Below are 27691 nucleotides of genomic sequence, written 5' to 3'. Positions count from 1 at the left end.
TAAAACAATAGAATCTGCAGCATCAGTGACGTATCCGCGTGCGCGTGGGCGCTGTGTCGCGAGAGTATCGTGGACGATTTAAAAAAAGAAAAAGAAAAGAGAGAGAGAGAGTGTGTGTGTGTGCGTCGTCGCGATTAAAGAGAGGGAAGAAGAAGAAGAAGAAGAAGAAGAAGAAGAAGAAGAAGAAGAAGAGAGAGAGTGCTCCACTTCTCGGATCGGCGTGATATCGGCCGCGAAGGTGTATTATCGAATCGAAATCGGCTCGCCCGGTAAACGCGATCGAATAGCGATTAATCGAGCTACTTAATTCGTCCACATCGCAGAAACGGGGGCCTACGATCTGAAGAGCAATACGTGAAGTTATCGATCTCAGACAGGCGGAACTTCGTGCAGATACACGAATATCTTCTTCATCCTCGCGCGATTACGTATTAACGCGGCGATCAACTCGAATTGCGCGAAGGTTGCTGCAACAATTTCTTGGCAACTTCAATTCGTCGTTCAAGATAAATTAAATTAATGATTATCAGTTATTATAGATGACTCTATTAATTGACGGGAAGACTGTTACGAGGAAGAAACGCAGCTGAGTTCCGCGGCTGAAATTTCGCCGACCGTTTCGCGCGCGATTTCATACATCGGAGTGAATGTCGGCGCGTGTCGTCGCGAGAACGCGCGATCTTGCCGCTATTCGTTTTGAACTTCTTGCGAGAGGGAGAGAGAAAGAAAGAGAGAGCGCGGACCCCCGAGCTCTCGCCCGAGAGCTCCCCTCTCCTTAGCTCACTGCGTTTATACCGCGGCGGCAATAACTCTACATCGTTGCTCCGAAGTTAGTAGTTAGTTACCCATCAGTCGCGCGTTAAGGACGATCATTATTCTCACGTTACGTTGCGTCGCGTCGCGTCGTCAAGATTCGTCGCCAAGCCGCGACGCTTTTAATTCGCGTCGCGCATTATTCCGCGGAATTGTAGAAGAAAGAGAACGACGCGAACGGATCCGGCCCGCGGCAAAGCCGAATCGACGAACTTCACTTTTTCGCGCGAGCGCGTTTGATTCGAATCCCAAATCGAATCGCTTGAAGTTGCGCGCGTACGCGCGCCGCGCCGCGCCGCGCCGCCGCGTTTCGTTCGCCGCGGTTGGCAGAACTGTTCGGAAAATTCGGAAAGTGAACAGGTGTTTTTTGAATGGATTAGGGGGAGAGAAGGAGAAAGAGACGGTGACGACGCGGGGGAGAGAGGGAGAGAGTAGACCGACGAGAGGACGCGGAAGGATTCGCCACGGGACGGCGGTGAACGATCGCCGGGGGACTTGGCGGCCGCTCCGGATGATCGATAGCTCGGAGGATGCACGCGGGTACGCGGTTACTCCCGACGCCCGGCCGAGAATGAGGAGGCGAGTCGAGCCCGGGATTTAACCTGTCCTCCGCCAGATTGTAACCTCCTCGCTCGCGCGTCGAAAGGTAAATAAACAAACGGCCTGGCATCCTCGCGCACGCCGCACACGATCGCCGCTTCCCTTCGCGGGGGCCGCGAATCGATCCTTTTCTCATAACCCTTCAACCCTTCGGACGCCTTCCTTCCTGCGAGCCGAAACGTCCCGGTAACCCGGTCCAGGTTGCCGTCCAGGTCCGACCGGAATGCTTCTCACAGCTGTCGCTTCGCTCTCTGACTTTCCCCGCTCTGCGATCTAAACTTTTTCTTCCATTTTGCGCGCAAAACTTTTCTTTCCTACACAACCGCCTGCATGGAACAACATTGTGTCAACTTAATTTTTTTTCGTTGTATTGTGTATTTTTGCAGCGCATTGTTGCTATTCGTTAAACGAGGGCGAGATAGAAGGAAACATAACGCGGAATGCAAATCATAAGGCCAAAAAGTGTGATAGGGTACGTTTTCATAGTAGTTGATTAATTTGCTATTTCATCGCGTAACGATTCAGTTTGTCGTGATTTCTTTCTTGCTGAATAACGCATTTGCATTTCTATTCTCGGAATATTTAATCAGGCATTTGCAATTATAGACTTGGGTTACGGTTAACAGGCAAATTCTACGATTCTAATTGTCTGAATTAAGTATATGATACGCCTTGACATGCGAATGACAGATAACATTTCTCTTTCGCACCCTATAGTCTACCGTCAAATTTACAGTACTCATTTACCACTTTATTACTGCATTACTTTCTGCCGTTGTCTGACATCACATCACAGATGTGCGGCATTGCAGGATATCGATAAGTGCAAACACCAACTAACAGTGAGATAATCAACAAAATCAACAATTATAATTTCCCACTCAACAATATAAGTAAATGTAATGTAACATATGTTGCACATAACAGTTACATTGTTGAGTGGGGAAATTAGAATAGTGGTATAAAATGTTACTGTTACTTGGTGTTTGCTGAGTGAACAGCAACAAGAGCAGAGATTATAGTTATTAATGGTATTATATAATTGCTGAGAAACTTATTACAATATACAGTATGAATCAATGGTGTCACTGGTGTCACACGATTAAATTTTTATTTATGCTATCAATGAGAAATATTTGCTGGTCAAAGCGAATTCTGGGTAGAATTGCGTTACTGTGAAGCACAGCTGGATGCGGCAGGGGTCCATATGACTGAAGTCATCCAGAAGGAAATGTAAACAACTTTGATAGAGATATGAACAACATTCAAATGGCTTGGAAGAAGAAAGTACACATACGACGGTTTCCATTAAAATGACAAATTTGCAGTGAGCAAACGTAGAACGGAGAGCGCTTTTATCGAGAATTCGTTTTCAAGGACCGTATAAAGAGGATGAGGCTGTGTACAAAAAAAAGTGGTATGTTTCATATAAGATAGGTGATTGAATTTGTAAAACTTGCACACGTACACTCGTGTAATTAATGTAACGTTCGGTTAACGAGCTAAAGAATTACGCTATTAATTATGACATGTACATTTTTTTTTCCCAGTGTATAAACATAAGCTCCTTACCTGCGCGGCCACAATAGGATAGGAGCGCTTTTAATTCATGCACAGGAAAAATGAGCCCGGCTCGGTTCTCACGGCGTGCGTGTGTGTACGTGCCTGTAACGTTGTTTCCTCTTTCCTGTGCCGAGACCAGCAATTCTTGATAGCTCGTTCGAAGAAAGATATCTCGAGTTAATTACGTCTTGTTCCCCGGTAAAAAGGCAAAAATCTTTCTCACGCTAAAGCTTCAAACGAGCAGACATTTGTATGCAGTTTGGTACGCTTAATCGCGCGAGTGACTAATGGTGATGCTACTGTATATTATGCGAATACATTATCACGCATTTAAAATCACGATATCGTCTATTTCTATATATGTAGCTTTTACACCTTTATAATCGAACGCGCGCGCGCGCGCTGCACACTTGGATTATATATCCGTCCGATATACATACGCCAAGATATAATGAGACAATAATCAAGTGTGATTATTAATCTATTTCGTTCTAATTATTTTTAATTTAAGTGCCTTTAATTTAACCCGCTGCTACCGCCCTTCGTTCACGTTGCAACTGCTATTTTGAGTTGTATTTCTTACACGATTTCGACTAATTTCGCTCACTTTTCCATATTAATTTTAATTCTGTCTGATTCTTCATCTAGCACGGCACACGCTCCTTTCGCTCCTTTCCCGCCAGATAATGGTAAACGCACAAATAATCATTGACAACTGTACGACATATATTCAAGTTTTGTTTTAATTTGTATTTTGTATCGTGTATCACTGAGATAATTTGATTCGCCGTAGGTAAGAGATCGGGAAGGCTCTCGGCGCGCTTGAAAGATGAAGATTTAAGTCGGCGCCAACGGCGGCAACTTCGTTATTCCGTTTCGCACGAGAGAGTTCGAACCCGGACCTTTAAATATGCCACATCAATTCGGGTTGCCAACGATGGCGCATGGTATGCAATCTCCACCCTCGCCGACCTCGGTCATGTCCGTTTACCCTCGATTCGGCCCCGGGATCTACAGGCCCGACCACCAGGAACAGCGACTGACCCGCGAGGCGATGGAACGTTACCTGCGCGACCGTAGCGACATGGTGATCGTGATCCTGCACGCCAAGGTCGCGCAAAAGTCGTACGGCAACGAGAAACGGTTCTTCTGCCCACCGCCGTGCATCTACCTCTTCGGCGACGGCTGGAGGATGCGTCAGGAGCAAATGTTGCGCGAGGGCGAGAGCGAGCAGAGCGCTCAGCTGTGCGCTTTCATCGGCATCGGTAACTCGGATCAGGATATGCAGCAGCTGGATCTGAACAACGGTAAACAGTACTGCGCGGCGAAGACCCTCTACATCTCCGACTCGGACAAGCGCAAGCACTTTATGCTCTCGGTGAAGATGTTCTACGGAAGCGGCCACGACATCGGCGTGTTTCACAGCAAGCGTATCAAGGTGATCTCGAAGCCGTCCAAGAAGAAGCAGTCGCTGAAGAACGCGGACCTGTGCATCGCCAGTGGCACGAAGGTGGCACTCTTCAATCGGCTGCGATCGCAGACGGTCAGTACGCGCTACCTCCACGTGGAGAACGGCAATTTCCACGCGAGCTCGACGCAATGGGGCGCGTTCACCATCCACCTCTTGGACGACAACGAGAGCGAGTCGGAGGAGTTTCAGGTGCGCGACGGTTACGTGCACTACGGCAGCACCGTGAAACTGGTATGCTCCGTTACGGGGATGGCTCTGCCGCGGCTGGTGATTCGCAAGGTAGACAAACAGATGGCCAGCCTGGAGGCCGACGACCCCGTATCGCAATTGCACAAGTGCGCTTTTTACATGAAGGACACGGATCACATGTACCTGTGCCTGTCGCAGGAGCGCATCATACAATTCCAGGCTACGCCTTGTCCGAAGGAGGCGAACAAGGAGATGATCAACGACGGCGCCTGCTGGACGATCATCAGCACCGACAAGGCCGAGTACCAGTTCTTCGAGGGCATGGGCCCGGTACGGTCACCGGTGACGCCGGTACCGCTGGTCCACAGCCTGCATCTCAACGGCGGCGGCGACGTAGCGATGCTCGAGCTGACGGGCGACAATTTCACGCCGAACTTGCAGGTCTGGTTCGGCGACGTAGAGGCCGAGACTATGTACAGGTGTCAGGAGAGCATGCTCTGCGTTGTGCCCGACATCTCGCTGTTCCGCGGCGAGTGGCTCTGGGTGCGCCAGCCGACGCAGGTGCCGGTCTCCCTCGTGCGCAACGACGGCATCATCTACGCGACCGGTCTGACCTTCACGTACACGCCCGAGCCCGGGCCGCGCCCGCACTGTCCGCCCGCCGACGAGATCATGCGAGCGCCGCGTGCCATGCACAATCAAGCCAGTATACCACCTGCCGCGATGCCCGCCGACGTGCCCTGGAACACTCACGGTCAGCCGCCGCAATCGGGTCTCTGATGTCTTCTAGATAATCGTCACAACGCGAACCAAAGTTTACGATGTAGTAGTGATACGGACGGTGCAATGCCAGCCGTCGTGTCTCACGATGACGACGACGACGAGGACGACGACAATGACGATGATGGAAGTGAGAGCGGCGATGGTGACTGCTCGTATCTGGCGAAAGATTTCTTTCTCGAGATCGACGGTGATGCGGCGCGGTGCAGTGCGAACCTGGACAATCCGGAAACGTAGCGTATCGCTCAGTGCACCCGACGAGGTGCGACGACGTGGCGCGTCGAATTTCGCGCGCGCTAAAGATCATAGAACTAGTAACTCGTAAGTTGTTGAGACACACAGATTTACAGAGATAATAATTTATATAGCAATCCTGTATAGGTTTAACGGCTTACGCTAGTGTGTATAGACTGAGTTGTGTATACGATGTTTTTAGAATTTTGAGAGAAACAAACGAAATTACAAGATTTGATTTATATGATAAAATAAGTTTTAATCGTTTCTATGATACAGCTCGAAACATTTCCCTTGTAATTTCACTCTCGTTTTATCCGACATTTTAAGAAAGATGAAAAAAACATTCAAACGTAATTAGTAACTGATGAGAGTAACAGTCTTGGTCTATACATCTGCATATCGGTCACCGAACGATGGTTGTGCTTTTAACATTTGTATTTGTTACGAGAGAGAAACTGCTGTCACGCTTGGAACTCGGTACAGCGGATTTTGAAATTTGTAATGACGCTCCTCGATGCGTATAAATTTTTTACAATACGCCAGTTTTATTGAAAAAAATATTTTATAAAGAGAAGAGAGTGAATTTTTTAGGAGAGCAGCCCGAGAACCGAACGGCCGTGTACCGAAGTCCGAGCGTTTGGCCTCGCGTGAATGGTCCATCCTGTACAAAGTTAGATAGGGAGAAGGTACGCGATGTATTTTTTGAACCCGCGCACGACGGCCTCGACATTTGGTACATTTGTAAATTCGTACGCGCGCGGTGTCAATAGATTCTTCATTATTTATTAGGAGACGCAAGATAAATGCATATACTTTCATCGAGCGAATGTGTGCGATGCGCGATCGCACGAATCGGTGCGCGATCGTGAGAGTCGGTCGGAGATTGACGGAGTCAGTAGAATTCGTATACATTCTTTTTTTTCACCTCTCTACATTTCGGAGAAACGATCAAGTACGCTTTAGAAACGGGGATATATGATTTTCTTCTGACAATATATACGCGTGCGCGCGAGTGTCTGTCTATTGTGTGTGTGTGTGCGTGTGTGTGTGTTACTTTATGTATATAGTATATCAGTGTACGTACAGCACTTATTGTGATTACAATTACATGGATCCCGGTGTAACAATCGCGTTAGATATCCTCGAGGTGCTCGCGCGAAACTAATTTTCGGTTCATCGCCTAACTCTCATGAATAAAATAAAATGTAGGAAACAAATCTCTCTATCATAATATATACGGCATTACACACATTGTATATTTTTCTTGATTTTTATCAGAAATATGAACATCGGAAATCGCGATGTCCGAACGAGTTGAACGGCTATCTTTAAACTGCATCGCGCACGAAGACTTATAATCCTACATGATACTTGAGGTGTTTCTTTTCAGATAGATCGAGGATCTTCTGTATTGTAATTTGGAGCGTGTTTTATAGGATTTTTCGTGAAAAAACACATTTAAAAATTATATTTATATGCTTTATTGTAATTATATCAATAAGTACAATGAAGACACGTATAAAAGTTTTACGCTCCTACACATGATTTAGAATAAACAGAAGATTTATATTACACGATCTTTATTTTGTCACGATCAGTTCCCCGTTTGATCCCCGATCCCAGAACCACTTAGTTGGGAATTATTTGTATCATGTATAAATGAATGTATATTATATATTAATTATGAATTTATTTCAATCACGGATTTTTTGATGAGTTTGGAATCGATTCAATTTTATCTGAAATTTATGAGAGTCGTATCGCGAGTCGACACATTTAATTAATACTAGAAAATTTTAGTTAAGTGGACATGCGAGGTATTGAAAAAAAAAAAAAATTTGGCAATTCCTTTTAAGTGAACGCCAACGCTTTCAGTCATTAGCGCGAATACTCGGATTCTTTACCTTCTTTTTTTTACGAGAGATAATCGAAACACCGTCATCTCCGAGAGGAAGTGAGATAGCATCGGCCTGGGAATGTCTTCCCGAAGAGATCTGTGTCGGAAAGGGGGGAACGCACCGGTATACATTCCATGGGAATTTACCCACGATTAACGCTTGTACTTTGCGCGTGGAAAATATGGTCGTCTTTATTCACAATTATAAATGCGAATTAATAGTAATTACATCCTTATGCGAGACGTTTATTGCGAAATTATACTCTGTAGAGGTAGCAAGGCAAATTTTTGGAGAATGTTTTTGCTTCCCTGCGGATACACCGCTTTCACTTTGTATATCCCGTGTGTCTTCGCGAGAATTTGCGAATTCCCAAAATTTGACTCACGCCACGTAATAATAAACAACTCGTTGGACGGATAATATTCTAACCATTCGCTATTTGCACAACTGTCGCAAATGCGTTTCCTCTCAAATACGAGTTGTTATACATTAGCCGCTATTATATGCCCATGTTACATTAACACGCGCGTAGAGCGCGTATAAATTGCTTGGAGATAACAATATGAATTTTGAGTTACATGATCTACCAATGATATTTAGAGATACAATAGAGATAATTAATATTTTATACAAAGCGGTGAAAAATTCCTAATCGTAAGTAATTCATGTACAAATCTATCAGCTACAACAACTTGTGTACATATAAAATTGTTATTCCTCTTGCACAGATTATTATGAATTATAAATTAACAGGTAGATATGCAAATAATCGAATATACTATACCTATATTTTATAATATAAATTGTAGCATTGATGATTCTAAACTTACCAGCACAAAACTCTTACATCGCGTACAATATAACATGAACAATGATAAATATATCAATTAAGTACGTAAAATAAAAGTTTAAAAATTACTTCTCGTCAATTCGGACGGAAAAAACGATATTGCGAACAGAGTTTGTCGTAGTATCGTACATTCGTAAATCGCCACGCAATTGCACGCTCGTAAAAGACCAAATTGAGCGATTTTAACGTCAGCGAGACGCTAAAATTGCAAGGTGTATTTATGTATTCAGTCGCACCATGAAATAGTATTCCACTCAATTGTTACTTTTGTCTCTATTTGATTCGTATCGTGCGTTGCTTGTTCATGTTCGTAAGCATTAGCGAAATGTAGGAGGTCAAGAGATCGTCCATCTTATAACCCAGTGAGGTTTCGCACAAGAGCTTCGAGCCGCGCACGAGGTTCCCTATCGTCATGTGGAAGTAGGTATTGCCAGACGACCAATTGGAGATTCTTGTAAAGGGATGAGTGATGAGTATGTCCTGTAAAATAATACGTGTGCAGATTATTAATAGCGTCCAAGTGTATTGTTGATAAAACGTAATTAAAACTAAAGAAATGATATACGTTTCTCATCGAGAGAGGATAACGTGAGATGATCTTGATTACCTTGGATTGAGGATGTATGAGGCTAACGCCGTGCTTGTTGATGGCGATTAATAACAACTCGGGGTAATTCGGTTCCGTGCTCTGTTTCACCTCGAAGAACGCGGAGCCGAACGTCGGCCATCGATATACGATTTTCAGGAATGTAATTTTCGCGTCTTCTGGACTCATGCCTAAGATAAAAAGTATCTCGATAAAAATCCCAAATCTTTCTTCACGCATAAAGGGCTGTAGCGAATCATTCGTGCTTCTTACTTACCAGCATCTTGATTATAGGCAGCGATTATCGATCTTTTCCAATCGTTAGCACTCTGTATCTTGATCAAATCACCCGGTATGAGTTCTCTTAGCATTTGTCTGAAATGAAAAAAGTTTGCTTGTTGTTCATTCGTGATGTCTTTCCTTTGTAAAATTACGTATTGAAAAGTGCTTACGGGATCGCTTGTAATTCCTGTTTGCTCTCGCCGAATCGTACTCTGTATACCAAGGCCGCTAATCTCGACGCTTCTTCTTTTGTACATTTGTGGTAGCCTATGCATATTTGCAATGATAATATAATGCAATTTACATATATTGTTACGTAGAACGTAATATGCCAGAATTAAACATTCTAATTGCCAATACTTACCTCTCAACAACTTGGGAAGTTCTTGATGGAAATGGAAAATTAAATCGGCGTTTCTGTCTTTACCAGGAACTGTATTTGTCCAAAGCTTCTTCATAAAGAAAACTTGATATGTAAACTGCGGCGACACTCCTGAAAAATATATCATACCGAAATCGTGTAGCAATTAGTGCTATCAAAGCTCTCGTTTCCTCGCTGCACCTGTATTATTACGATGTTGAATTATCAAGGTAGCGAGATTATAGAGACGTGATTTTTCTTCCTTGCGCTATACTCCGAGATAAATTAATTTGTTCATGCCACCGTGCACGTTCGATAATATAGACTGATAAAAGTATCATAATCTTCTTTTTTTAGTATTCTATGTTCGTAATAATAACTTATAACATACAACTTAATATGTGTGTACATTCATTAATCCACAAACAAAAATGAATTTTTGATACATTTTTTTTCTATACTACATGTGTATAGTAAAAAATTAAAATTTATATTTGTTGCTTCCGATATTAAAATTCGATACAGTCGCAGCGAGGAAACGAAAACATTAAAGATTGCAAAGATATAGGTACCGTCTCGCGATGGTCTAGCTTTCCTGATCCAATCAGTTAAATGTCGCACGAAATCGAAGAAGAAATCTCCTTCCGGGACGGAAATGACTTTATCAGCGATCTTGACAAACAGACTAAAGCCCTCTGCAGATCGCAGATTCAGTCTTTGCGCGATATTCTGGCAAAAGTCTTTCGCTCTGGTAGACGAGTCAACTTCGAATGCCTGTAAACCGGAATTACAATAAGCCGGTTAACAATCGACAGGAAAAAATTGCGTAGAAGAAATAGGCAATAATTAAGATATGTACCTCGTCCGTGTCGTCTGGGAAATAGACCTTGTGAAATATTTGCGTAGTTTTGTGCTGGATAGCTTCCACTTCCACTTGATGTGGCGGATACTTCCGTTGACCATTGCGCAAGGTCTTCTGCAGCCTTTGCAAAGAGTCTTGTGATATGGGATGGCGTCTCGTACGCAGAAACAGAGTTAATTCCTGCAATGGAAAACAGCATTATACACATATACTTGCAAATTTGCCTTCAAGCACGTCATCGATAATATTCTTCTGTAAAATATAATAATTATTGGTAAATAGAGAGAGAAATTCTATCATACCTTTAAGAGGCTCTGACTACAAGTAAACAGCCCAGTAGCGAGCCACATTAGCTCCCATCCTCGCTCTTCGCTCAATCTGTTGCGGTTATCGGTGAGCTGCTTCATAATCTGACAATAAATTTCGTCCCGTAAAATTTCATTCTTCAACGGCCCGTCGAAAATTAGATCGGTGTACTCGTTGCCAATGCGCGGTCGTTTCGTCGGCAGATCGCCCATGTACTTCAGAATAGCATTAAAGGCGAAACACGCTTCTTCGGCTAGCTCCTCCTTGGATACGAGTTTCTTTAAGAGAGGTTGCTTTATCGGCTCTCTGGAGTGATGCCACAATTCGTCCGTGTGGCCACGTCGCGCGGACGTTAAGGTCAGCGTTTTGGACATTGTTCTCTTTGGCGGTGTTCTAAAGATAAATCCAATCAGAGCGTTATCACACTTTTTTACTTTAGAATATCAAATGCGAATTTGATATTGACGTTTCTACTTACCGGAAGTGATCGATTGCGTATTCCAAAAGAGTGTGGGGTTTATCGCGAGAGTCCACACCGTTCATTTGCTGCGGATAAAGTCTGCGACTATTCTCCGTACCCTCCATACTGAATAAGGCCTGAAAATTAGAATCGATGAGTTTAGATAAAGAAATCAACGTTCCTCGGCAATGAAAGTAATCCGTACGTTAATACGTACCAATATATCATTTGGTGGTTTCGTTAAGGAAGGTAGAACGTAAACCGTCTCAGCCGGGAAATCACCCTTCTCACCAGTCCTTTCGCAGGTTCCGACATACCATCCTGAGTTGAGCACAGTCTCGCCGGTGCTCTCGTCTTCGAGGACGATGAGATCGCCCTTTTGAAAATTCAAGAACGACGAGCCTTCGCCCGGCGCTTTGTAATCTTGTAGAGCTATAACGAACTTGCTGCGCTTCTTCAGCCCTTCCAAAAAGTATACCACCAGATCACGGATGTCCTCCGCGTTCGGGCTTTGGAACGTGAATTCTTCTCCCCGTACCGTCGATAAACTGAATGTTTGCGTAAACATCTTGGTTGTTCTGCGAAGATAACGCCAAGTTTAGAATGTAATGCTCGGAAAGTTTTTTCACAACTTAACGTTTTAAAACGCTTTTAAAACACAAAACAAAGCAGAGTTTGCTCTTCTTACTTTATACTACAACTTACTACACAAATGTACGTGTAAATTTCTTTTAAAATTTTCTCTTGCAAAAGGACTTAATTGTAATCGCGCTATTACATACTTTTGACTAGATACGGTGGTAATCTCGGGGAAGGATAACTCCAAGAGCACCTGTTCCTGATCGTCGACAACGTACACCCCGGTCCAATTAACGGCTATGATAACGTCATTCTTCGGTAGGTTCGGGCCGGAATTTCTGTAAGCTTCGTAAAATCGGGAGAACAACAAAGGCCATTTGAACTTTGCATAGCCGACTATATCCTCTTTAACGCGTAGCGCTGGTACTTTTTCTTTCAAGTAGTAACTCTGAAATTAAAAGTCAGAACTAACAATAAGAGTAAAAGCTAAAATCGAGAATTCAGAAACATCGATATATGCGCGTTTTTTTTGCCCTTTTTTTAAATTAAATAACTTGGAACAGCTTCAAATTAACGTCTCTTTCTTAAAATAAAAATAAAAACATTTCGAAATTCCTGTTCTTGGTTCGCTTTTTGCCTTCGGGGCTAAAATATCTTCATCACTTTATCTTGTTGAAATATCTTTGCGAAAATACTTGTTTAATTTTGTAAAGACAACACTTACCTTCTTATACGCCTGCAAGACGAGGAGTCCCCATCGATCGATCGCCTTGTCGATCCCCGTCAGACAATAATCCGGTATGTAATTCGGCAGAAGGGTATACAGTCTGTCGACGTTCATGTCGGTGTGATACTCTATATAATATTGCTGCGCCGCTATCATCGCCAGGTCCTCCTCCTTGTCACAACGATATTCACCGAATTTCACGCCGCGTACCACCTGCTGATAGATTAAATTCGTGGCCACCTGGTCCTCGGTCGGCTCGTGCCAGGGCGCGAAAATCTCCTTCCTGAAGAACAACCTCCACGGCGCGTTTCGTTCCTGCGCGCCCTGTTCCTTGGCGTACTGCTCGCATTGCGAGATTGCGTCCATCACGTGATCGCCGCCGCTGCCCAAGGACGATACCTTGTCGAATAAGGCAATGTACAGAGAGAAGCCGAATTGGTCCCTTAGCGAGATCTTATCGGACAATTGGTTACACAGTTCTCTAGCGGTGGTGGCCGAGTCGGCCAGCAAGGTCTTCGTGTTGCCGTCCATAAAGGTGATCGGCAACATGATCGGCTTCTTCGACTTCGTGGCCTGAAGTTCGAGCCAACTCGGAGGTTGATTGCGAGTGCCGTTGTTGAAGGTTCTCTTCAGCCTATCCTCGCAGTAAGGCGCGTAACCAGGTGGTCCCTCCCTAATGAAGGCTCGCAGATAGTTGACGAACTTCTCGGAGGGTGCGAAACAGCCGACGCAGAGGGACAGCAGGATCCAACCTCGAGCGTGCGACGATTTCGATGGGTTGTTGGTCAGTTGCTTGCAGATTTGGCAGTATATCTCATCCCGCAGTTCGGCGCGCAATATACCGTGGCCGATGATGAAGTGCAGCTTCTCGAGGTTTGACGTAGGTCTGGCTTCTAACCAGGATTGATAGCTGTCGGCGGTATATTCGTCCTCTTGTAGCCTTCTGCGTACGTCTTCGCCCAACTTGTTTTTACGCTTCAGAGTTAGCGATACTAACTTGTGCCTGATCGAACGCGGCTTCTGCTTGAGAAATGTTTCCTGGAAAGACACAAAGGATGTTTGTTTGTAGCTCTAGCGCCCTTTCGTGTACCAAAACAATTAAAAATTTATATGCAAATTTAATTACAAAGTGATCTTCACGTACAGGATCCATGCCCATCATCTGAGCCTCCTGAAATTCTTTACTCCTTATAAAATTCCGTCCGAGTGTAGCCGTCACTTTCGACATTACCGAAGTCGTGTCTCTGTCCATCGTGTGGAATCGCGGCTCAGGTAAGTCGCCCGTAAATCGAAGTATAGTTATCCACAAAGCCTGAGCGGCCAATTGGTCGCCTTGCGTGTGCAACGGCAATAGTGGATGCTTGAGTGGCTTTCTAGAATATTGGTGCGTGATATTGCCCTGAAAATACGTGGCAGCGAATTTCTGGAACTTAAACTCGGACAGATCCTCCTCATCCTCCGAGGCCATCTGAATCGGGCTAATTATCTCCTGATGTTGATCGGCTTTCAGTGCAGGAAGATCCTATCAGAAGCAAAGGGATTAATATTTTTTTAATGTGAGAAAAGATAAGCGATGTTTTCTAATTTTATATATTAATTAAATTAAGTAAAATCATGTTATTTCAATTCTAAAGCTTCTTTGCGATCGTTTAATCACTTTGTGAACAAAGAATCAAATTTATCATAACTTACATTAAACACAGATGTTTCCCTCGCCGGAGTCGGAGCTTCGCTGCTGGAGTCTGGCAAGAAATCGAACATGGCTTCAACCAATTTGCTATCGTCGACTGGCTCGTCTTGTTTCTTGGCCGCGTCATTAATCAAATTTTTCTTGATTTCCATTCGTCGCCTGTCTTCCAGCTCCATCTCGATTTCTTTCCTTTCCAGTTCTTGCATGCGTTCCTGAAAATACGTGTCATATTGGAATTTACAACTATTACATGTATTGCAATCGTGACTCGCTGAGAAGAAAAAGGAACTGGTCAACACTGGTTCTCGACGAACATTAGCGTTTTCGCGAAAATTTCGCTAATTCTTAAATTATTTTTTATTACATATAGCGAGCAGATTATATTAATAATATCGTAGATCACTAAGAAGAAGATTAGTTCTTCTTTTCTTGTTGCGATTTAATAGAGAACTTCTTGTACGTCCGCTACACAAACTTTCGTCTCCTTTATCCGTTAGAATAACGAATGTAAACTTCATTGGTAAATATTTATCATATTTACCCTGTAGTTTTGTTCCGCGATCTCCTTGGCTCGCTTGTTGCCTTGGTCTTTCAGTTCGCGCTCTTCCTTCTTCCGCAATCGTAACGCCTCCACGTGCAGTCGATACTCGTACTTGATCTTCTTATATCGCCTCTGCGCGATCAGCCTTCTCACGTGCGCCTGTATCTTCACTATGGCCCACAGCTTCTTCCGATACATCTTGCGCACCAAGTGACCTCGGGCTCGCGCTTGAAGCGCGACGATATGGCCGCGCAGGTGTCTAAATCTGTGCGACAACACGCGCGACCTGATGAGCGCCTGCAATCGCATGTAACCGATCCGCATGCGCTTGTATCGTTGACGTTGCGCGTAGCCCCGCCAATACTTTTGCACGATCATCGCCGCCGCCCTCATCCGAAGGAACCTTCTCCTGTAAACCCAGCCGCGGATATTGCGCTGCAGTATCAGAATCTTGCGCGTCAGCACGCGATCGCGCTCCTGCTCGAGGAACAGATCGTGTGCGTCTTTGAGGAAAACTTTGGTGTGTCCAAGCTGGTAATCCGACCGACCTAACACCGCATGGCAGATCTTCGAAGTCGCCGCGCGGCAGTCCACCTGAAGTTCACGATACGGATATTTATATCGATATGAATTTTATCGAGAAAGTGACTGAGATAGCAGCTATATGATTAATAAAAGTTTATTATTCGATAGATCATCCACCTTGTGTGCGGGTGGAATGCCCGAGATGAGAAATCGATATCTTTCCACGAACTCGGGAAAGGAATGGCGAATAGGGTAACCAGCTCGACGAATCCTGATGGTTTCCATCATACCGGAGTATCGCAATTGCCGACAGCAGAGACCACGATCGAACATCTGGAACATCAAGTATTTGCGTTTGAAAGGTCATTCCGCCGACCGCATCGACTCCCGCGAATGCTTACCATCGGTTTCTTATATTCATTCGGTTTGATGCATCTTATGAAGAAGGGTTGACAACTACATAAAGTCTTCATGAGCGCATCCAACGATTTCTTGAATTGTGTCGATAACGTGGGTGCTCTCTTCCTAGTTTCCGATCCCATACCGATGTCCTCGACGAAGCAGGCTTGAAGAAATTTATTCGACGATATATGAATAAGTTGCAGCAAGTCCGCACTGAATGTGTCCCTGTTTTTCTCTAGGAAACTCCTCGTGTCGTAAAAGACGACGCCCGCGAAGTGATTCAAGCCGAAGGATGTGTTAATGTCCGATTTAGGTTTCAAATAATTCCTATGACTGCCATGAGTCTTGTGGATTTTCGCCAACATGGTTTGATCCGTGCCCTGAAAATCGATAAACCATGCATTAAAAGCACAGGCAAATGTTCAGTTAATTTAGAGGGACTACTTCTCTACAATAATTAAGAGATCTCGATATTCCTCCTTTAAATTATAGCACTCGTACTTTTGGAAATTTCGATTCTTCGTCAATAAGCGCCATAATGTTGAGCTGCTTGATAGCTATCAGATCTAAAGCGTCCTGGTTATCGACGAACTCTATATGCTGCCAATTGATACCCTCGTGATTGTACTCCTCTTGCTCCAACTTGAATATATGCTGAACGAAAAATTGCTGGAGATTCTCGTTGGCATAATTGATACAAAACTGCTCGAAACTGTTGTGGTTGAAGTTCTCGAAGCCGAAGATATCCAATACGCCTATAGCACTCCGCGAATTATTCTTCGGCCTGTATATGGCCTCGTTAATTTTCTTTACAATATGTACGAATAATCGACCGTATATGCCCTTCACAAATGCATCTCTGATGTCGACCGATTGCTCTCTCGACAACGTAGAAACCTATCGAAACATGACAAAGGATCCATTTTCAATACTATAGTACAGACAGTATTTTTAAGAGCTCTTTGGCGGTCTCTACATATGGAAGAATACTTACTACTGTTTCACCGTGCGCGAATATCGTTCTGCGAGTGAGCGCATCTATCAAGGACTGTACTGGAACTCCTAGTAAATACGCCACTCTTTGTACATTCGTTTGCTCTGGAATCTCCGTAGCGTCTAAATTATCTGGAAATCACGCGTGAATTGAAACCATCTAATTTCGATTAATGAGACTGACGCGGCGAATTTGTTAGATTCCTATTAAAATTTCGTACCTACAACAGTGGCTCTGTACTTTATGTTGCCCATATGTAACAAAGCCGCGAGCAATTTAAGCACCTCCCAAATTTCCACGTCGGAGAATAACAAAACCTTCATAGCTGATCTTATGTCGGCGAATTCGGCCGCGTCGTCGCGCCCTTCGCAAGTAATGCCGCCACCCTAAAGGCAAAAGATTAATATTGCACATGTAGGTTGAGAGCATATACGAAAGTTTTCTATTTATGAATAACATTCTTTGCTGCATTTTTTAGTTCTTGGAGATGACCGTGCGCTTGCGCGCGTGCGTGCGTGCTTTGTATGCATGAGTGTGCGCGTGTTCTCATTGTCAGAACACGAAATGTTATTACTACCAGTATTGCCGTTAGCGCTAACCAACATAGTATTCGCGCGCTTACCCCTATAAGATATTTGTACGTGGACGCATCTTCCAGCTCGAGCTTTTGCTTCTCCTCCTTGGAAAGGCCAGCTAGCATACAATAAAAAATGTGATAATTCCTCTCGTCCAAGCTTTGGGATACGATCCGTGATTTTTCCAGAAGATACTGCTCTATCTTGGCCCCTTCTATTACGCCTTGCTCGTTGAAATGAATATCGATGTACTTGCCGAAACGGGAGGAGTTGTCGTTTCTCACGGTTTTCGCATTGCCGAAAGCTAGAATGTTAGAGATCGTCGTTTCATAAATAATCAATCAACTCTTTCGGTTATTTTCAATATGTGTGTGTGTGTGTGTGTGAATTTGTTTTATCATGAGACTCACCTTCGAGTATCGGATTCGCTTCTAAGATCTGTTGCTCGATCCACGAATGTTTTCCGCTGATTGCTGCTAGATATTGTAGAATTAATTTCGTGCTCTCTGTCTTTCCCGCTCCGCTCTCGCCACTAAAATAAAATTCAAATTTCTATTAATAATATAAAAAAAATTGTACAAGTCGCAATTATACACAGATAATTATTGTTGCCTCAATAATAAGCTAATAGCTTTCAATAATAATTGTCTCTTCAATAGTAAACACGATTCACAAAAATATCACACGAAAGAAAATCTATCTTTTCCTCAGCGATCCCATTTATAAAGAGCAAATAAAAAAAATGTATGTTACAAGATTAATGTCACAGAGAAGGGTATAGACGGAGCACGACTTGTGGTACCTTACCTAATTACTATGCACTGATCCTGGCCGTATCGGTTCATATGCGCGTAACTGTTATCGCCGATGGCGAATATGTGCGGCGGCAGCTCCCCGATTTTACGATCCTTGTAGAGTTTGATTTGCTCAGCGGTATAAATAGGCAATATCTGGTACGGGTTGACGGCGACCAGGATGGAGCCCGTGTACGTCTGTAAAATTACAATTGTTGTTACGTGTCGCGAATCGGATCGTTTCGCGCGCCTGTGGAATCTCGTTCAGCCAATCTCGCATTTCGCCATCGCGCCGAGGGACTTACGTAAATGAGATTCTCGTTGTAGCGTATCAATAGATTTCGCAGAATGCCCGCCTCATGGAGGTCTCCTAAACTGATCATATCTTCTACACCTTGCACCGAGGTGGCATGCATGGCCTTTATTCGTCTCTCCGGCGTTAGCCATTGTTCCTGCGAAATTATTCGTCAATCGACTAATGGAATTAAAAGTTAATTAGTTGAACGGCTGCCTTTCGGGGAAAATGCAAGTATGGTATCGGGAAGAGCGATGGTTTGGGTTTTTTTTTTTTTTTTAAAGAAAATTAAGTCTTCGAAAGCGAAACTTTTCGATATCTTCGCCTTCGCGAACAATTCTCGCGGCAGCAAATTTGTCTAACATGTATAATTCGGCGATCACCTTGTTGTCGTCGTCCTTTACTTGAATACGTCTGCCTTCCGCCGAGATGACTCGCGCCCCGATCGCGACGTCAAATTCCCTTCCTGAGATTGGTTCGATCCATATATAATCCCCCTGTGTAGGATAAAGAGGCACGCTTTTATTATTTTCCTTTAATAGAAAAGGCAGACCAGTCTCTACCTACGCTAATGTTATATACGAGCGTGATCTAAATAATTGCCCAAGGTAGTGAACGTGTGTCGCTGGCCTTGAACCGTAGAATATCTCGAACGGCGTTAATTAACATAAACCAGTTATTCACGTTATTGAGTAACGCGTGTAACTATATCCACCCACACTGTGGCCGGTATATTCATAGTCGGTTCTTATATTTAAGACCGTCTTAAGTACAATCTTAAGATATTATGAACCAATCACAGAGCCGTATTAGCATCTTAAGACATTACTTGAGACGATTTTGAAATAAGAACCGACTATGAATACCGGCCTAGGTATATCTCGTCCGGCGAATATGACGGAGAGATGGGAAAAAGACGAGAAGCGAGAATCGAGCGACGCGATGAGGGTTTCGCAGTCGCGGGTTGTATGGAATTCGTATCTATTAACGCAAGCGTCGGATCTAAAAATTGAGTTATATGGTATACCGTTGTAATAACTGTACTACTGCCTTTGCCATTCGGCGTGGCGCACGGCACGCGGCAAGGCGGTAGTAAGTATACGTCGTAACAAATTTCCCAATTGTTATTTGACACGCGCGATACACGTGTCACGCGTGTCACACCTCGGTAGATCGATCCAACATCACCTCCGCCCTTCCCCCTCTTCTCCCTCTTTCTGCATCGCTACACTTGAATATTAAAAGATGAAAAATTTAAACCATCTTGAGTTAAATAACACTTTGTCATTTTAACCCTAGAATCCATGAGAGGGGTCGATTTCGACCCCAGGCAAACTTTAAAAAAAGAGGTTTTTGCTGATTTTCTGCATTTTTCGGTCTTTAAATGGCTTTTTTCACTAACTAAACTTGAGTAAAATTAAATTTACCGTATACCATTCTCTTCGTTATTAAAAAACGAAGAAATTCATGTAGGTTTAAAGGCCCTTTATTTCTGTAGGACCGGTTTTACGATCAAATAAAGCGTGGGGTCGATATTGCCCCCAATCATGGATTAGAAGGTCAAAAAAATGATACTAGGGTTAATCTTGTGTATGTCGAAATTTATTATTTCAATTCAAAACAGTACCGTGTTATATATATAACTTTATTGATTTAGTTAAATTAACGACATATATTGAATAAAAACAGTGGCGAATAAACCTATAGAAATGATTAAAAATGACTTAAATAGAATATAATTTGACACTACAAATTTAACAGTGTATTAAAGGACTTACATGGCTCGCGCTCTCATTCATACCGAAAATTTCGCGTAACATCAACAGTTTACTTACTGGAGCTTATTCGTTCTCCTTGGAAATATTTCGAAATCATTGATATTAAAAAAAAAGAAAGTGAAATTTATATCATAAAAAATTCTGACTTCTCGTGAATTCGCGCGCGCACGGCACGTTAATCGGATCAAAGATTCGACGAGGGAGCGGCGGCGGGCGAGCGATGCGAAAGTAAAATTGCTGGCCGAAGCAAAAGGAATAGATCGAATAAGCGGCTTTTATTTCGTGGGCGAAGCGAGGCGAGGCGAGGCGAGGAACGGATGTCGAGCTCTTCCGATGTTCCGGTGAAGTGAACAATCGGGACGTAAACGTGTATCAGGTGCGATCCCCCGTGTTCGTGTGGGCGGCACGCACGTATGTATATTACGCTCGTGCGCCCGCGCGAGCGCACGCGATGCAAACGGTTGCAGCACGCGGAACTGCGCGGAGCGTCTCGTGGGAAGCCGGGAGTCGGGAGCCTTGGCGAAGCCCGTGGCCGGGTCTCTTCTACCTGCCGCTCTTTGCCCAACTCGATCGCCGGTGCCCGCTCGTGATTGACGGGCGAGCCCGACTTCCGTTTCGCCGTCGGATCGGACGAATCGCCGAGGAATTCAACCTTGTCGTTCTCCAAACGCCATTAGAAAGTCGTATAACGATCTATAATACATACGTTGTACAACGTAAACTCTGTTTAATATTAATACACAAATTACATTTAAGTAAACAATGTAAACAATCTAATCTTGACCTTGCAGAAGGTCCTGCGTTTATTAGATCGTTTTACGTAAACGATTTTAAAAGTGAGTGTCCTCGACAAAGCGTTCGGCGCGAAAATCGCGAGCTGGAGCACCGATACGAAAATCACCCGGCGACGATCGCTCGATATATACATGTATCGTGAAAGTATGTACGTTTGGACCACTGCCAGTACTGAAAATCTATAGTGTACGTGACGTAAAGTATAGATTTTCAGTCCTGGCGGTGCATATCAGTCAGGAACGCGGCCTTAATCGTCGCGGTGACGTGGACGTGGACGTCCGATAAGCGAGTCGTCCAGCGTGAACGTGACGCTGCCGGTAATCGTCGCCTTTCACTCGCCTTCGCGGAGAGACGCGACCCTCCCGTTCATCTCCCGTACAGATTTGTCTGCGACGTTGGAAAGCCAATGGACCAAGTCCTCTTGATTTCTACGATCGCGCTTCACGATCCTCGCGAGGATATCGAGAAGGGACGATCCGTATACACGCTGATTTAAGTATGTCGTTTTCTTCTTCTCCCTCTGATTTTTCTTTTCCAGCGCGCGTCCTCGATCATCGTTGTTGCCATACGTCATTTGATAATTATACCATTGAGTTAGGAAATGACATTGATAATTACTGGAGACTATCGCCGAACGAATGCCGCAAATTAAAATGCCGAGAATTTAGGGGTCTATTCGCTCCAAAAGTATATACACTGTTGAATTCTGATAAAATGTAGTCAAATTATAATCAATTTGAGTCATTTTTAACCATAAATTCTTAAATTTCTGTAAGTCGCCACTGCTCCTACTAAAAAAAAACTATGTCGTTAATTTTTAACTAAAAAAATGTTAATTTACCTAAATCAATGGAGTTAAAATTTAAAATAGTGATAAAATGTTAAAATTTAAATACGATTTAAAAATAACATTCTGTTTTTAAATTTTTTTTTCATAAACAAAACCTAGAAACTTGTAATTTTGCATTATGCATTATTGTTTTGTGTTAAAATAATAAATTTCGACACATAAGATAAAAATGACAAAATAACAAGATATTTAAATTTAAAAGTTTCGAGTTAAAGTAAAAACGAAATGTTTAAAATTTAAATACAACTTAAAAGTAACAAAATGTTATTTAATTCAAGGTATACTGGTTTAAATTGCATCCTTTAATACTTAAAAGTGTAGGCCTGAAAAATAGACAATTTTTGAGGATTCTTTTTATAAAACCTAGAAACCTTGTAGTTTTGCATATTTACATATTTATTATTATTTTATCATCCTCTGCGCGAGCACACTCACGGGTTAAATATCTCTCGCGGTCTTATCCGCGAGGGTCACGCTCTCTCCCGTAATCCATTCGCTCGCGAAGCGACTCGCTCCGATAGTCTTACGTTACGTCTTATTTTCAGACAACCATGTAAATACCCCGAATAGCGACATCACGTCGACAGCCTCATCTTCGGTCGTCAAAGGTCGGAACGCGAACGATGCGGTAACACGCGATGTATTTTAACGTAAACATTTCGAAAATAATCGCATCGACCAGGCTCGACACTTTACCTTCTTAAATCTCAAATATCTCGTAACTTAGATTTTCAGCTAACGAAATACTCGCCGGGGGATTTTCCGTCGGCGATAAGGTGTCGACAACGGCGAGAAAACGACAAGGACGAAGGAGGAACTGCAAGAGGGAACGCACGGTCGCGCCGTCCAAGCGACCACGTCCAAGTGACGTATACGTTAGCGTCACTTAGCGGTACATCATTGTTTACAACGAGAGAACACGATGACTCCTGTCTCTCCGGCTATTTTCACTCGTCACAGATTCCTACTGACCGTGTTCGAGGAGAACGACGAGGAAAGCGGTAAATGTGATGGATTAAGCTGGCGCGAGAGATCCGCCGTTTCTGCGACCAGCTTCATCGGAATTTATCTGGCCATTCGATATTCGATCGACCGACACGCGCAATCTCTTAGCGCTTTTCACTCGCCGGAGATTGTCTCCGCTGTGCGCGATCGACAGAGCACAAGGAGGACGTTTAGGAGCGCATCCTCCTCAGGCGAGAGAACGTCGGATAACGCTCTCGAAGATTGATAAATAATGATAAGTTTATCGAGCAGAAACGTCCTCTTACACAGTGATACCAGAACAATGCGCAATGATCAAGATAAACGTTCATAAGAATGCAGATAAGAACCTACCCGTGTGACGATGACCATCTCTTAAGTCGTGGTTGTCGGCACTCCGCCTAAAAACAAAGAAAAATAAAGAAATAAGTAAATAGGATCAAATCGAGTGGCACGCGTGCGTTCTTCGCACAATATATACATTACTTTTATCTAACGGTTATAGATTAGATTCGGTCGGTGAATTTAAGAATGCCTATTACGCGTGTAAAGCCTTTGAAGAGACTTGAGAAGAAATATACTCGCGCGAGGAGAATTCGTCGAAGCTACACGGAGTACCAAGAGCACTTGAACTCGTGTCAGTCCCGAGAATCTGACGGTACCCGCGTCGTCGTAGACGCGTGTCGCTGCATCTATTTGGAAGAGAAGCATCCCGACACGCACGTCGGTGATGTCTGGTCGATCACCGTTACCGCGGAGGCATCGCAAACCTGTTCGCAAAAGTGGGTTAGGCAGTTTGCGTTACCGTGCCATACGGCTCCGTGCGTCGAGATCCGAGAGAGAATCCTTCTCTTTCGCTCTCTCTCTCTCTTCTCTCTTTCTCTCCCTCCTAGCCCAGCCATCAGTTCCAATACCGCCACGCGTTATCACGAGCCGTCGAGCATTCGAAGAAAATCAAGCGGAAAATGTATTCTTTCCAAGGAGATTTATCGCGCGATGCATAGAAGATATTGTATATCATTTTTATGTAATATTTATACGTAATAGACGAATCGTAAATTTTAAAAAACTTCTGCAGATTAATTTTAATGTATTAATATATTTATTAATTTAAATTAATTTCTTATAGATTCACATATTTGTCAATCGCGTAAAGAGATTTGTGACTTTGCGTAAGACTGTGTAACAACGAGCATCTAGACTTCTTTCCGCGATAACGCATCATGACCGCTCTGATACGATCTACAATGAGGAACCCGGAAAGATCAATTTCCAAACGTCTAGACAGATTGCATATAATTTATCGAAGCAAGTTAATTTAATTCGTCGGATGAAACGTGTCAATTGAATGTATTGGTTTGCGATTGACTGAGTATTGCGATTGACTGCAATGTAATTTAAGAAAGCGGATATAGTAAGAAAAGATATTGTTCGTAAATTGATCTGAGCGAATAAGTAAGTACACATTTTGCATGCCTCATCAAGACAGTTTGAGAGAGAGAGAGAAAGAGAGAGAAAGAGAGAGAAAGAGAGAGTTAAATCTCTTCTACTCATTGTTAGATTCGAGTAGCGTAAGAATATCACAGCTTTAAATCAAGGTCATCTCTCTCTTGACTATTTAATTTCCGTATTATCATCATAACACTAGAATGATTTAATCTAGAGAAAAATTTAATTATCGAGCAACAACTTAAATGCTCGAGTTATAATTGAAAAGAAATGATGTTCATTTAAACATAACAAAAAGAAAACTGTGGAGAGTTAATTGACGGTTTTAAATCGCATTTGGTTCAGAATTCTAATAAATCTTACCGTCTTTCTGACGTTAATTATACGAACGCGTTACGTTCGTGCGCACGAGTTTTTTTTAAGCCTTTCGGCGCTTCAACTGGACACGTGTTCATTATATTTGTGCAACTTGGATCATCCGATGACGAAAGTCGCATTTTAATCTCATCCTTCGCATTCTATTATCTGGTTGGTTATTAAAAGTAAATGTCACGAAATCGCTGACAATTTCAAACCTCGTCACGTCTCGTGTTTAATCATCGAGAAGAAATGAGATTCGTATATGTAGGCGATTGGATCGAACGTGAAATTATTAATGCAATCGCGGAGACGAATGAAATCAATACGTCGGCATCGTGTCGTAACGTACGTTCGGTTTATAAGATCGTTGTTTTAATTTTATAGGTGGGCACCCTTGTCTTCGCCATGAACTTGAAGGCACGGGCGTGAGCACAGAGCGGTCGCAGTCGCAGTCATTGACTTTGAAAATATCTGTGGAGAACGGTCAGTGGCGTAGGCGCCACGCGGGAGACTTTAACGGGTGATCAAACGAGGCGCTTTAGAATCGACTAACGCCGAGGGAGCCCGTACAACTTGCGCGATTTCAATCGCCCTTTCGAGAAGATAAGAAGTTCCGGAAGCCCTATTTCAATTTGCGTTGGTGACAGTAATTAGATTAATATCGATATCGCTGTGCGGTCGTTACGGTACATCGACACGATAATCGCGCGCGGTTACGGTGAAAAATCGAAAATCAACAACATATGAATTTATATATATATTATATATATATAATTATATATATATTAATAATATAATTATATATATAATCATATATATAATTTCATATATTATTATATCAATAAAAAATTATTAGAAAGAAAAAACGACGTTTGTTTTGAGGAATGCGAGGAATATTGTTATCAGCACAATATGTAAAGGGTGTCCCATTTTTCTCGTAGATGCCTTCATCAATTTAAAATCGGTCTTACGTTTGCGAAAATATTGAGGGAGACCAACTCGTTTATCGCAGCTTTCCAATCTTTAGGATCATACATCCTTACAGCCACGTTTCAAATGAGAATTTTCCATTAAAGTAGACTCTAGTTAAAATTAGCAAACTTAATATGTAATATAATGTTTCGTAATTAATTGGATATAATTCACAGTTTAGTGCAGTTTGCGAAGAGGCTTTCTCTCAATCGCCTCGATTCCAATATCCTTCCTCTTCGAGCCCTTTCAGAGAATCCGTCGTTGAAAAATATTGCGCGAAGCGAGACACCCCGTATACGTAAACGTTCGAAGAGTCGGCCCAGTCATTACCTTTATCTCATCGTCTCACTTATCTCTTACTATTATCGCAGCACGTATCGCGCGCGATATTCGCGTGTACGCGCGTACGTTGTATATACCAATCGAGGTGAGATTCGTCGCACTTAATTTTTTTTCATTATAAAGCAATCGCCGAGTTTCATCTCCGCGATAAAGACGATGCATTCGATTCGCGGACACGCGACAATAGTCGTAGAAAGCGTAAACCGCCGCGTCCAGCCCGGCGTTTCACGTTAAGAAACTGGAAAGGATAAAAAACTTTTGAGACTCGATTCACCGAAGCTCGTTTTTCCACATTTCAGGGACGATTTGTGAAATCAGGCCAGCGGAACGTTTTAATATTTCGCTAATCATTGCCGTACGTGATAAGGTCCACGCCGATCCGCGGTATTCGAGGCTTGTTTCAGAAAAGCCCTCGTCATCTCTGGCCGTCCTCCACAACTTCCACTTTCACATTCGTGGGAATTTTTCGAAAAGGCGTAATTGAATTTTTTTAGAGAAATGAACCATCAAGAGAGATCTGAAAACTCGTCTTTCCCAAGTGTTTCCAAGTAACCGTAATAGTCTTTTCAGTGTTAAACGATCCTCGAGCACCGCGATCGCGCGTATTCATCGCCGAAACGGAGAGGCACCGAGTGCTCCTCCATCACGCGCGCACTTCCGCCTCGTTCATCCTGGGATACGCGCGTCCGCCCCGCGTCTGGCCCTGGGCAGGAACAAACGATAAAAGGGCTCGGGCCGATTCTCGGGACCGCGATCCGGAGCAACGCAGAAGGGGATAACTACGAGGCAGGGGAGCCCCCGAAAGATTCGTCCCCGCGTGAATCGCGGCCTCCATCCACACGTACCTGTTGCGAGTAACGAGAAACACGACGGAGAGCGGTTGTACGTCGGCTATATGTCGGCGGCACGCTCCATTAAGAGACACTACACTGGCACTGGGCTTCCGACGTGCGGTTCGCTTCTCATGTCCGGTCTCTTCGTAGATGAACGCGAACGAGCGAGCGAGCGAGCGAGCGAACGGAGCGGACGTACGAATGCGAGGCGCGCGTTCGCGTACTTAGCGATGGACTTACTCGCGAGACTAAAGACTAAAGACGTGAGCGAGCATAAGGTAACCGAAATGAGACCGCACGGAGGTACAGCAGGCACAACCGGTCGCGACCTGCGGAATCGCGTGGCAATCACGAAGAGAGCGATCGTCCGTCGTCGACGTCGTCGTCGTCGTTCCGGAGGATGGAACTACGGTGAACCGGCACATTAACACGTCCGCTCGGCTTCGGTTCGGTTCGGATCGGGTGTGCCAGGTGGAAGCTGGCTTGAAGCGAAGGTGGTGGTAAGACCTCGCGCGCGCTTCGGACCGCTTCGGGCTCGGGGCTGCCCCACCGCGCGCTCGCTATCGCTGCGGCAAAGGGGATACCACGTCGTCGGTAGGTCGGTTGTGTGTTGTGTACCACGTCGTACACAACCAACTGTGACGGACCGACTGGTGGGCCGGGCGAGCGTTCGCCAGATCGCTTCCTGCGCCGTTCAGGTAACAGATCAGCTATCTCGCCGCTCACCTGGCAGCCCGAGATCGCCCGCAGAATCGGCACTATCGGCCGCGAACTGTCTTGTCGACGGGCTCGCAAAGAGCCCGGTGATATTTTAATATACTCCAGAATCCGGCGTCTCCTCTTCTGACTTTTAATTAATCAAACAGGGACAGTAATCTGTAATATAATAAAAAATAAAAAAAGAAGACAACTTTGTTAGTTATCCCTTGAACGACTCGTTACTTCATC

At 43.8% G+C, this 27691-nt stretch overlaps 2 protein-coding genes across 4 annotated transcripts; one reads left to right on the top strand and one right to left on the bottom strand.

The window, feature by feature from the left end:
* Positions 1 to 7225, top strand: LOC112460447 (suppressor of hairless protein). Of its 2 annotated transcripts, none has more exons than XM_025025107.1 (3): positions 1 to 238; positions 1194 to 1459; positions 3770 to 7225. In XM_025025107.1, exon 3 carries the CDS (start codon positions 3887 to 3889, stop codon positions 5414 to 5416), a length of 1530 nt encoding a protein of 509 aa, XP_024880875.1. In that variant the 5' UTR covers positions 1 to 238; positions 1194 to 1459; positions 3770 to 3886; the 3' UTR covers positions 5417 to 7225. The 2 variants fall into 2 exon arrangements, with proteins under 2 accessions (XP_024880875.1, XP_024880876.1); XM_025025108.1 differs by adding an exon at positions 1800 to 1885 and having other exon boundaries at positions 1 to 1459.
* LOC112460445 (myosin-VIIa) lies at positions 7119 to 27629 on the bottom strand. 2 transcript variants are annotated; one of them, XM_025025105.1, is made up of 27 exons: positions 26756 to 27629; positions 23142 to 23188; positions 18764 to 18877; positions 18391 to 18537; positions 18099 to 18283; positions 17702 to 17823; positions 17339 to 17595; positions 16937 to 17102; positions 16717 to 16847; positions 16224 to 16619; positions 15722 to 16102; positions 15498 to 15653; positions 14796 to 15389; positions 14257 to 14466; positions 13691 to 14086; positions 12562 to 13602; positions 12041 to 12285; positions 11476 to 11836; positions 11277 to 11395; positions 10795 to 11191; positions 10490 to 10672; positions 10203 to 10404; positions 9634 to 9762; positions 9440 to 9536; positions 9265 to 9362; positions 9009 to 9178; positions 7119 to 8881 (listed from the first exon to the last, which is right to left on the bottom strand). In XM_025025105.1, the coding sequence occupies exons 2-27, from the start codon at positions 23157 to 23159 to the stop codon at positions 8675 to 8677; spliced, it is 6522 nt and encodes a 2173-aa protein (XP_024880873.1). In that variant the 5' UTR covers positions 23160 to 23188; positions 26756 to 27629; the 3' UTR covers positions 7119 to 8674. The 2 variants fall into 2 exon arrangements, with proteins under 2 accessions (XP_024880873.1, XP_024880874.1); XM_025025106.1 differs by having other exon boundaries at positions 13709 to 14086; positions 26756 to 27627.
* Positions 27630 to 27691: the final 62 nt, after the last annotated feature.

The sequence above is a fragment of the Temnothorax curvispinosus genome, unplaced genomic scaffold (assembly GCF_003070985.1).
Source record: "Temnothorax curvispinosus isolate PA1 unplaced genomic scaffold, ASM307098v1 QBEX01010576.1, whole genome shotgun sequence".
Lineage (NCBI taxonomy): Eukaryota > Metazoa > Arthropoda > Insecta > Hymenoptera > Formicidae > Temnothorax > Temnothorax curvispinosus.
The sequence above is the reverse complement of the archived record's forward strand: the minus strand, read 5'-3'. Positions and strand labels throughout refer to the sequence as shown.